Consider the following 10,505-nt stretch of genomic DNA (forward strand, 5'->3'; position numbering starts at 1 on the left):
AGACTTTAAGCCCACACAAGCAACAGCCGACCGCCGCGGCAGGCCACTTTGCACTCCTGCCTGCAATGCATGCACCCTTACATGTGCAGCCTTCTGGTATTTTCATGTGCCTGGGAGATGTGCGGGCATGGGGGCCCATGTGCCCCATGCCATTTGAGTGCCCGGCGGCGGCGCTGCCTGCCGCCGGGAGCCCGCACCAGCATCGGCACCCGTCGGCCTGGCAGGCCTAAGCTGCTAAGGATCCCCACGTCCCCCACCACGTTGTGGGGGTTGCGTGTCCGGCAGGACGGGGAGCGGGGCCAGGGTGGGGTGACCCTGGGACGCTCAGCTGGGGGGAGGGTGGTCGGAGCCATGGAGAGGGTGCTCCATGGTCCACCCCCTCTCTTGATGCCCCTTGATCACGTGTGCCCCCTGCCCAAGGTCTGCTCACGCGGCCTATCATAGCGGGGTGACTGTAACACCTGGACCATCGATTGTGGATTCAACCATTTAATGTTGACAAAACTATATCTTTCCTGCTTTGTGGCAGAACTCATTGTACTGTCTAGCGCGGTCGGGCGGCTGTGTGCTACACGTTCCATTGGCTCAACAAAGAGCACAGATCATTGATGCTACTTTTGACAGGCACAATGTGCTATCCCCACTCCTGTAACAGCGCTGCCGCTCGGATGAGCACCCTCCCCCACCGGCAGCGCCGGGGCAAGCAGGGCTGGTGCCACCCTGGCAGGGTGCCTGCACTCCGCACCGGCAGCATGGACGCAGAAACCGCTGCTACGACCTTGCTCAGAGAACACACATGCGTTTTCTGCATCCCGAGTAGATTCTGAGTCGCTGGTGGCTGGTGCCCCGCAGCCCCTGCCTCCTCCGCCCCCCCGGCGGTGCTGCCACCGAGCGACGGTGCCACAGATGGCCGACTGCACCGCCGCCATCCCTCCCTTCCTCCCTGCCGTCGTTCATGCTGCCGTGCTTGCCTCGCTCGTGTAAGTTCCAAGCCTAAAATCGACTGTTGTGCCCGCAGCGGCAGTACACATGTATGTACTGACAGTTCTCCCCCGATCGGGACCGCTGTGGTACTCCGCAGGCTTGAGCATGTTTGGAACCATGCCGAGCGTTATGGAGGGATGCAGAGGCTAAGCGCTGTAGCTGAGGCGAAATGGCGAGGCTAAATCAGCGGAGGGGGAGCGGCTTGAAGGCAGCCTCCCTTCTCGCCCTTCTGGTGAGTATATCTGTCAATTTCGCCGTGATGAACGCTGGTGGGGACGCCGGACGTGCAACACCTCTGCCATGCGTGAAGTAGACACACACCAAGATCTGTAGGCCACCCTGCTTCCAGCAGCAGCTCAAGATGCCCCGAGCTCGGCACCCTCCGTGACCTCCACCAGTGTTTCCCCGCTCCTGGAAGACAGGTGCTACTAGTTGAAACCCGCAAAATTACATGCTCCATGATTGAATTACCGACTTGGGCGGCTGCCTGGGCTGCAGGATTGCTGCGGCGGGGGTCGCCGCGTCAAGGGGCACCGCCGCGTGCCCGCGTGCCGCCCTCTTCTTCTCCCTCACCCTGCTGGGCATCAAATCGAAGCAGGATTTCAATGCTGGAATAAAAATGGCGTACAAGAACACGCTGATGCGCATGGCCCCAGGTGCGCATGCGGCACGTGCTGCACTGCTTTCGGGGCTTGCGCCTGGCCCAAACGCGTGAAGATGCACACTTCATGTGAACCACCCGCTTGCCCCATGCTGTCTGTGCCATTGACCCTTTCCCCCCCAGCTGCAGGATCCACCATCCTACCTGTGGCCATTGAACCGGATGACACGGGGCAGTCGATACACACGGTGGCGCTGTTCCCGGGCTCGGTGGCGGCGGGCGTGGTGGCGGCGCAGCAGCTGGCCGCCAAGCTACGCGCCGGCGGGCTGAACGCCTACTTTGACCAGCGCAAGTTTGGGCGGGTGCACGCCGAGGTCGTTGCAGATCCCTACCTGGTGCGCTGTGGGGGCTGGCAGGCCGGAGGCGGCAGCAGGCGGGCAGGGGCTGGCAGCAGGCAGCACTCGGGAAGGCGAGCAGGGGCTGGCAGCAGGCAGCACTCGGGAAGGCGGCCAGGCTGTCAAGCAGGCATGGCTTTATGTGCTGCCACCTGAGCTGCACCACCCCATGGCTGCAGGCTGACAGCACCGGCGACACCATCCCGTCACTGCCCGGCAGCCGCCCAGTAGCCATGATCACAGTCAAGTGGTACGACCTGCCCCCCGACCAGGTCACAGCCCAGAAGCGGAAGGCGTATGTGGCGGCCATCCAGAAGCTGGTGCCGGGTGCGCAGGCGGCTGCCTGGGCATTGTGGGGAGGGCCGCCGCAATGATCCGATGGCCAACGACTGTCCCAGCTGTGCTCGTTGTCCTTTCCAATTCAAACTGCCCTCACTCCACTGGTCTGCGTGGCAGATGGTGCCAGCTTGCTCATGGCTGCCTGCAGCGTTCTGCTGCCCCCTTTCCAAGCGTGCTTGCGCTCACTATGTGGCTGCGCCTGCGCCTGCTCTCATTGCAGGCTCACTAGTGACGTACAAGACTCACCTTGACGACGGCGACTGGACGGGCGCCGGCGGCAACCGTGAGGCTGTCCTGCTGGGGCTGGGGCTCGGCGCCAGCAGGCCTTTTGCACCCGGGGGGGAAGGGGGAGCTGGAGGGCTGCTGGAGGGCTGTGTTGTTGGTGCCAGTTATTGCTGGGCTGCCTCCTGCACCACCGCATGCCGCACCCCGCCCTGCCCCATGCAGCCGCGCTGCAAAAGCTCGCCATGGACACGCTTATGAGCAACGCCGCCCCCACCACACTGGCAAAGGCGCTGAACACGATGAGGACCCGCCCAGCCAGCGTGTGGCCCGTGCCACAGGCAAGCTTGTTGTGGACATGCAGTTGCACCCCTGCCTGGATCGCAATACCTTCCTCCCATGTTGACAAATGTGCCCCTGACCCCTGGTGTGCTGCAGTTTGGCCAGATGGCCTCTGACGACGGCTATGCCGTCCGCTGGGTCCCAGACAGCAGCTTTGTGTCGCCTTGCGATGGTGCGCAGGCACACATGTGTGGGGGGTTTGAGCAGTAGTGGGGATCTGACCTTCACTAATGGACCTGCCAGCTGCCAGCTATGTCAGGGGCGGGTGCATTGGTGGCGCTATCTGCACGGCAGGCACGGAGGTGGACTTGGCCCGCACCTGTCTGGGGGTTGCATAGTTGGGTATGACTTTCCACCTTCCTCCCCTCCTCCTCTCCACTGCCTGCAGTACGCACCACGCTGACGCTGACTGGCATCATAGTGTATGCACCCAGCTGCACTCGCCAGCTAGTCACGGCCTACTTAGCCGCATTGAAAACCAAGCTTCCAAGTGAGCCGGTGTCTGGAGAGTCGTCTGTGTGCAAGGCTGTGTGGTACGGCAGCAGCAGTGCCAGCAGCGCCGCTGAGCACTAGGCAGCCCAGCCACTCACTCTGGACACGAAAACCTGCTGCCGCCTGTGCCCCCGCAGGTGACGTGGTGACCAGTGTGGTCAGCGCCATGCATGTCTCCAGCGGCTGCAGCGTGGTGACTTCCAGTGCGTATCCTGGCAGCCAGCAGGGGGCGGCGATGGATCTGGCAGGCCGCCTGGTCCCCTCAAATTACCCTCTTAATGGCACAGTCTTTGGTGCCGGCAGCAAGACCCCCGTATTCTTTGCGGAGGGTGCTGCTGCCACCGGCCAGCAGCGCGGCATGGTGACTGCAAGGCACCTGCTGCTGGACGCAGCCGCCGCCATGAGCCCTACCACCGGCAAGGCGTCAGCGACACCCATCCCAGGCAGCGCATTTGCCAAGGTGCGACTGGCAGAATGGTGGATGTTTGCACTGGATGTGCTGCCATGCCAGCGCGGCTGCAGATGTGGCGCAGTTTGGCATGCAACCGGCGGCTGCGACACTCGTTGCCTGGAACCTCCCTGCCTGCTGTGGCTGAGATGCATGCCTGCTCTCTGGCTTGCTGCTGGCTGTCGTCTTCCTGCAGTATGAGTATAAGCTGCAGCCAGTCAACTGTGCGCCGGGGAAGAGCTGTCCAACCCTGACCTTCACCTTTGCCACGGCTGATGCCTACTTCTCTGGCCTGTCTCCTGGCACAACGGTGAGTGCTTGGGGCGGTCATGTGCAGGCTGGCTGTGCAGCCATCGACTGGCCAGCACTCCCCATGTTGCACGTGCATGCTGGTGTTGGTGCATCTACCACAAAGACCAGCACCAGGCGGCCTGCGTGCTGGAGACTCACCACTTGGCACTTCTTGAACATGAGTGCAGTACAAGGTGACTGTCACGGGGATCAGCCAGAATGGTGAGAGGACCGAAGGCCTCGGCACGCAAGCCAGGGTGCAGTTCACCACTCCTGCCGGCTTCATGCTGACCTCGGCAACAGCAACAGGGCCAACCACTGGCGCAGCAACCGCAACTGCCCCAGCTGGCGCCTTCTTCAAGGTGAGTGCAACAGGCCACAGGAACGCTGGTGCTCCTCCCTGTGCCATGCCTGGTGCTGGATGGTGGTCCTCTGGGCACATGCTGGTGGTGGCAGCAGGCTGATTCTCCGTGCTGCTCAGGCTACACAAAGCTTGCCCTCCATATCGTGCCTGCAGTACGTGTTCACTGTGCGGAAAGCAAGTTGCTCGATGCAATCCTGCCCTGCCTTGACCTTCCCGAGCCGGACTCCTGCTGCTGCGTTTACTGGCCTAGAGCCTGGCACCCGGGTGTGTGTAACAAGCTGATTCCACCTGTGCTGCCTCTCTGCCCTGCGAACGTGCCGGGGGCAGAACGTAGGGTTGCACTCCCTGCTTCACCTCTCGTGTGTATTGACCCTCCACTGCTGAACCTGCCACCCCCACTCCATATCAACTGCAGTACAATGTCACCGTGGAGGGCATCAGCAAGACGGGGCAGCGGACAGCAGGGCAGAACACGCTGCAGTTCACCACGCCAGCCAGCGTGCACCTGGAGTCGGCACAAGCCACCAGCTCCACCACCGCCACTGCCACTGCCACCACACAGCCGGCAGGAGCCTTCCCTCAGGTGCGCTGCCAAGGGTATGCATTGTTGGCGGCTGCCCCATGGGCATTGTCAATGAACGCCTTCCAGTTGAGTGGGTGATGTGTGCAAACCGACCGAAAGCGCTGCACAGGTGGTCTCGTGCTGGCGGCAGGTTTGCCCAACCAACATATCCCCCCTTCCCTGCTGCAGTACATGTACTCTTTGAGGAAATTGGGTTGCATTACATGCAAGTCCCTCAACTTCCCTAGCAGCACTGCCACGGTCAAGCTAAATGGGCTAGAGCCTGGGGCCATGGTAGGCAACGTGCCGCTTGCAGCTACAAGACTGTGCGGGCAGACATAACCATATCCTTTGTGTCCCGCTCCAGCCTGGCTGAAGCCTGGCTGCGGCATCCCACACGTGCCTCTCTCCGCACTGGCGCTGCGCCCCGCCCTCGCCGCATTTTGTGCAGTACAATGTCACCGTGGAGGGCATCAGCAAGACTGGGCAGCGGACCCCAGGGGACAACATGCTGCAGCTGACCATGCCTGCGGGGCTGCGTCTCACCCAAGCCAAGGCCACAGGATACACAACCGGCACCGCCACCGCCACCGCCCTGCCCAGCGATGCCTTCACCAAGGTGTGTGCAGAGGGTCAGCGTGGCTATGTGCTTCGCATGGCTCGCGAGGAGACAGAACAGTTGACAAGCACTGTTGGTTTGCGTCCTGCCTGCAGTTCGTGTTCACCGTGACAAAAGCCAGGTGCACCGTGCCGCCATGCCCAACGCTGGCCTTTACAAGCAGGGCACCCAGCAATCAGCTGACTGGGCTGGAGCCCGGAACCAAGGTCAGTGTTTGGTTGGAGGGCCTGCCATTTTGTGTGATATGTGAAGGGTGGCGTGCGTTTCCTCTTGAGCTGCAGAGCGTGAGACAGGCAGCGGCCAGCTCCAGATGTGCTGACCTGCATCGCTTTGCCTGCGCTTTCTATGTGCAGTACAATGTGACTGTACTGGGCGTGACCAAGACAGGGCAGCGCACCAAAGGGGCCAACATGATGCAGCTCACGACAGTAGCACCTTCCCTGCGCCTGACGTCTGCCAAGGCAAGGGGACCGACCAGCGGCACTGCCAACGCCACTGCACTGCCGCCAGGCTACTTCACCAAGGCAAGCAGGCCACCTCTGTTGTGGGGCCACAGCGCCTGTGCGGCTTTCTGTCGGAGTGGATCAGATACCAGTCAGCAAATGGGCGGCTGTGCTGTTTGCTGCAGTACATGTTCACGGTGAAGAAAGCATTGTGCCCCGGCTGTCCAAAGCTGGAGTTCAATAGCAGCACACGAATGGGTACCTTCACAGGCTTGGCGCCCAACACGGCGGTGAGCAGATGGGCTGCAGCAGAGGGCAGCTAGCCAGTGTGACAGATGGAGGAAGAAAAGCATACCATCAGCGCTCGACCCCACCTGACCATTCCTGTTCTCAATTCTGTGCGACCACTGCCACCCTCTCTTCCCTGACCACCTGCATCTCCTCGCCTGCTGCAGTACGCTGTGACCGTGGCGGGCGTGGACTGGAGTGGCCGGCGCACGCAGGGCAGCAACAGTCTGCAGTTTAAGACGCCGACCAAGTCTGCCCCACCCCCTCCTCCCACCCCCACCCTGAAACTGACGTCTGCTAGGGCCACCACTCCGACCACCGCCATTGCTACTGCGTCCCCACAGCCACCTGGCGCCTTTGTGAAGGTGCGCTGTGGCGCCGCAAGTGATTGCCTCATGGTACCAAGCAATCACGATACCGTGTCTAGTGGGGCTCAGCACGACTGTTTGTGTTGTCCTGCAGTACATCTTCACGGTCAGGCAAGCAGCGTGCCCTCTCTGTCCGGCCTTGCTGTTCAACAGCAGCACCACACTGGGCATACTCTCTGGCTTGTCACCTAAAACCACAGTGAGTGCCAGAATGATTGTGCTGCTGCCTGTTCGCTCGCAAGAAGCCACGTTATGGTGCCAGCCACATGCCAGCAGGGCACATGCTGCCCCTCCCTCTTCGCGCCACATCCACGCATCCGATGCACACTCCCGCCACTTGTTTTGTTGCAGTACAATGTGACGGTGGCTGGCATGGACAAGAGCGGGCGCAAGACGCAGGGCATCAACATGCTGCAGTTCAAGACGCTGGATGCCCAGCGCCCTCCACCACGTCCGACTCCTGCTCCAGGATTGAACTTGACAGAAGCGCGCGGCCTCAACCCAACCAGGGGCATGGCAAGAGTGTCCGAGAAGCCAGCAGGCTATTTTGCCCAGGTAGTTTGCAGGCAGGGGCGCAGGGCTTGCTGCTCAACAGTGTGCACCTGCCCTCCCACTCCCTATACAGCCCTCATCGCCTGGCGTGGCCGTCCTTGTGCAGTTCATCTTCACGGTGAAGAAAGCGGCTTGCCCCAGCTGTCCTGCGCTGCACTTCACCAGCAACATCACCCTGGGTGTATTCTCGGGGCTGACGCCCAACACCACGGTAAGCAGTTCTGGCGTGGCAGCAAATGTGCTGCCATCCAGGCAGGCAGTGCCACGCGTCGAATCTGTGTAATGCACCCCTCCCTCATGCTTCCATATGCTGCTTAATTCCCCGGTTACTGCTGCAGTACCAGGTGACAGTCGTCGGCGTGGACAAGCGGGGCCAGAGGACGCCGGGCAGCAACGCGCTGCAGTTCAGGACACCGGCAAGCGGATTCCTTCGCACGCCCCCCTCACCTCCGCCTGTGGCCCCCAAGAGCCTGAGGCTGATTTCTGCTGATGCCACCTCGCCCACCAGCGGCACAGCCACTGCACAACCACAGCCAGCGGGCGCATTTGTGAAGGTGGGCACTTTTGTCTGGCGAGGGGGGTGGGTGGGTGTGGAGTGTGGCTGGGTAGGCCCACGTCTGGAAATGCATTTCACACATGCTGCTCAGCTGTTGCTGTTTCTGCTGCGCTTGTGCAGTACATCTTCACGCTGCAAGAAGTGGCATGCCCCAGCTGCGAACCCCTGGCATTCAGTAGCACCACCAGCGTGGGCATATTCACGGGGTTGAAACCTAACACAAAGGTGAGCATGTGTCGAGTTTCATGCGAAGCGGCAGTCGATAGTGGCAGGCAGACTTGAGTGCTGGGCTTCCTCGTGCACCTGTGATGCCGGTGGAATCGCCAGTGCGCACTCTTTCCAGGCAGAGCAGGCAGTCTCAGCGCTGGGGTGGCATGCCCGCTTGCAAGCCTGCCCTTGACTTCTTCCCATGGGCTCATTCACTGCTACCCGACTGCCTCCTCCTGGTGTGTCTGCAGTACAAAGTGACGGTGGTTGGGCAGGACAGTACTGGAGGCACCACAGCTGGAAGCAACATGGTCTCGTTGACCACCCAGCCCTTCAGGTCCGCCAGCATGTGCTGTTGTTTTGCTTGAGGATGGAACATCCCACCCGCCTGCTCGCCCCAGCATCACACTCACACACTGAAGCGCAGTACGTGTTGTTGGCTATGGTGCAGCCCGCCACCGCTGCCATCTCCTCGCCCTCCTCCTCCGCGTGCGCCTCGGCCCCCTATCGCCGGCGGTGGGTCACTTCCACCTCCCTTGCCTCCTTCTCCCCCGCCACCTCCCTTCCCGTCTCCTCCTCCTCCCAGGTGTGTGATCCTTGCACCAGGGCAGCAGGCCATGGCAACGGCGGCTTTAGCAGGACTCTCCCTCCACCAGCCGCACATGCACACAGCTTGCACATGCCCACAGCCCCCTCCAACATCCTACTCGATCAATCACTGTCGATGCTGCCCCGCTGTGGCCTGCCACCCGCCGCACTGCAGCGAGGGCCCCTCCATTAACGGCACCGAGTCGGTCACTGCCACCAGCGGCATCATCGACCTCCTCCCGCCCTCCGGGCTGACCTGCGCGCGCTTCATCGTCGAGATGTGCCCCATGCCCCGCGCGGTTGCCCCATGCTTCAACAGGACGTGCACCTCTCCCAAGTGCTTTGTAGACGGCCTCCAGCCGGGCACAGTCTATGGAGTGACTGCAGTCTGCAGGGAGGGCAATGGCCAGGAGACTGGATGGGGAGACGAAGGGACACTGACAACGCTGCCCGCGCTGAGCATGAAGTCTGCTGCTGCCACTGGCCCATTCACGGGCACCGCGGCGGCCGAGCCTCAACCATCCAGCGCATTCAAGGAGGTGGGTGTGTGATGAAAGCAGACAGCTGATGCGATGCAGAACAGTGTTGCGCCATTGCGCCGCCCCGCTGCGCTGAGCCATTGCCCAGTTCGTTTGACCTACTCCAGTGCACCCGCTGCCAATTGATGATGCAGTACATCTTCACGCTCAAGGAGGCAGCGTGCCCCAGCTGTGTTGCACTGGTGGTTAGAAGCAACACGAGTGTGGTGACCTTCACAGACTTGAAGCCCAACATCCAGGTGACCCTCCCCCGCCGTGAAGTTGCACAATCGCAGGGTGCCCTGGGCAAAAGGTCCCCGCGCCTGCAGCCACCCGCCCAATGAGGTGATGCACCAAATATCCCTGGTTCCTCGCTGCAGTACAATGTGACGGTGAATGGCGTGGACACGTCTGGGAGCACCATCACGGGTAGCGGCATGGCGCAGCTGACGACGCAAGTGGCATCCCCACCCGTGCCGCCTCCCAGGTGTGCTTGCAGTACTGGCACCCAGCTTGAGCATGTGACACGCAGCGTGCAATGCGGCCTGCCCTCTTTTTCATGCTGTTATTGCAAATCGCACGAGTCATGTCGGCATGGCTGTATCCTGAGCTGAGCCGCGGGTCTCTAAGGGGATGTGCAGCCCTGCTATCTACCTCCGAGTGGCATCTGCCCAGGCTACCAGCAGCACCTCTGGCACGGCCACGGCCACAGCCCCAGCAGGTGGAAGCTTCACAGAGGTGCGCCTATGCAGTGCTTGCCAAGGACCAGCTGGCAGCTCTGCAGATTATTCAATTCGCGCTCTCCTTGCAGCTTGCACATACTTCATGCCTGCCACACCATGAGGCTGGCGGGGCAACAATACCATTGCTTCCTGTGCGTGATTCCCTGTGCAGTACACTTTCACGGCACGACCTTTGTCCGGCGGGCCTAACGTGACAGTCACCACAAACTCACCACAAGTCACTTTCAGGGAGCTCGTTGCAGGAACCCAGGTGCTGGCCTGCACACCATGTATCCCTATGGTGCCCGCCAGCAAGAACTGGCAGGAGGGGGTTTGGGGCTACATGTGCAAGTGTTGGTTTCAGCACCCATTTTGCCAGGCCAAGCAAACAATGTCTTCCACACAATGTGCTGCAGTATGAAGTCACCGTCTGGGGGAAAACAACACAAGGGACCATTGTCGATGGAACCAACTCACTAGAGTTCACAACGCCTTACGACCCGCCGCCCTCTCCACAACCTTCGCCACCTCCTCCCTCTCCACCACCACCCAGCCTGCCTCCACCCAGCCCGCCAACGCCTTCACCGTCGCTGCCTTCTCCACC

At 61.4% G+C, this 10,505-nt stretch overlaps 1 protein-coding gene across 1 annotated transcript; it reads left to right on the forward strand.

The window, feature by feature from the left end:
* Nucleotides 1–1,603: 1,603 nt before the first annotated feature.
* On the forward strand, nucleotides 1,604–10,111 carry CHLNCDRAFT_143994 (hypothetical protein; the record flags this gene model as incomplete). The annotated part of the gene is made up of 27 exons (XM_005842719.1): nucleotides 1,604–1,640; nucleotides 1,775–1,980; nucleotides 2,160–2,307; nucleotides 2,540–2,602; nucleotides 2,767–2,864; nucleotides 2,980–3,055; nucleotides 3,272–3,373; nucleotides 3,513–3,835; nucleotides 4,020–4,133; nucleotides 4,303–4,476; nucleotides 4,894–5,061; nucleotides 5,230–5,334; nucleotides 5,492–5,659; nucleotides 5,755–5,865; nucleotides 6,013–6,087; nucleotides 6,288–6,392; nucleotides 6,558–6,755; nucleotides 7,110–7,313; nucleotides 7,417–7,521; nucleotides 7,649–7,864; nucleotides 7,987–8,091; nucleotides 8,325–8,410; nucleotides 8,837–9,200; nucleotides 9,335–9,439; nucleotides 9,560–9,666; nucleotides 9,841–9,917; nucleotides 10,074–10,111. 27 exons carry the CDS (start codon nucleotides 1,604–1,606, stop codon nucleotides 10,109–10,111), a joined length of 3,678 nt encoding a protein of 1,225 aa, XP_005842778.1.
* Nucleotides 10,112–10,505: the final 394 nt, after the last annotated feature.

Source organism: Chlorella variabilis (genome assembly GCF_000147415.1).
Source record: "Chlorella variabilis unplaced genomic scaffold CHLNCscaffold_60, whole genome shotgun sequence".
NCBI classification, from domain to species: Eukaryota; Viridiplantae; Chlorophyta; class Trebouxiophyceae; order Chlorellales; family Chlorellaceae; genus Chlorella; species Chlorella variabilis.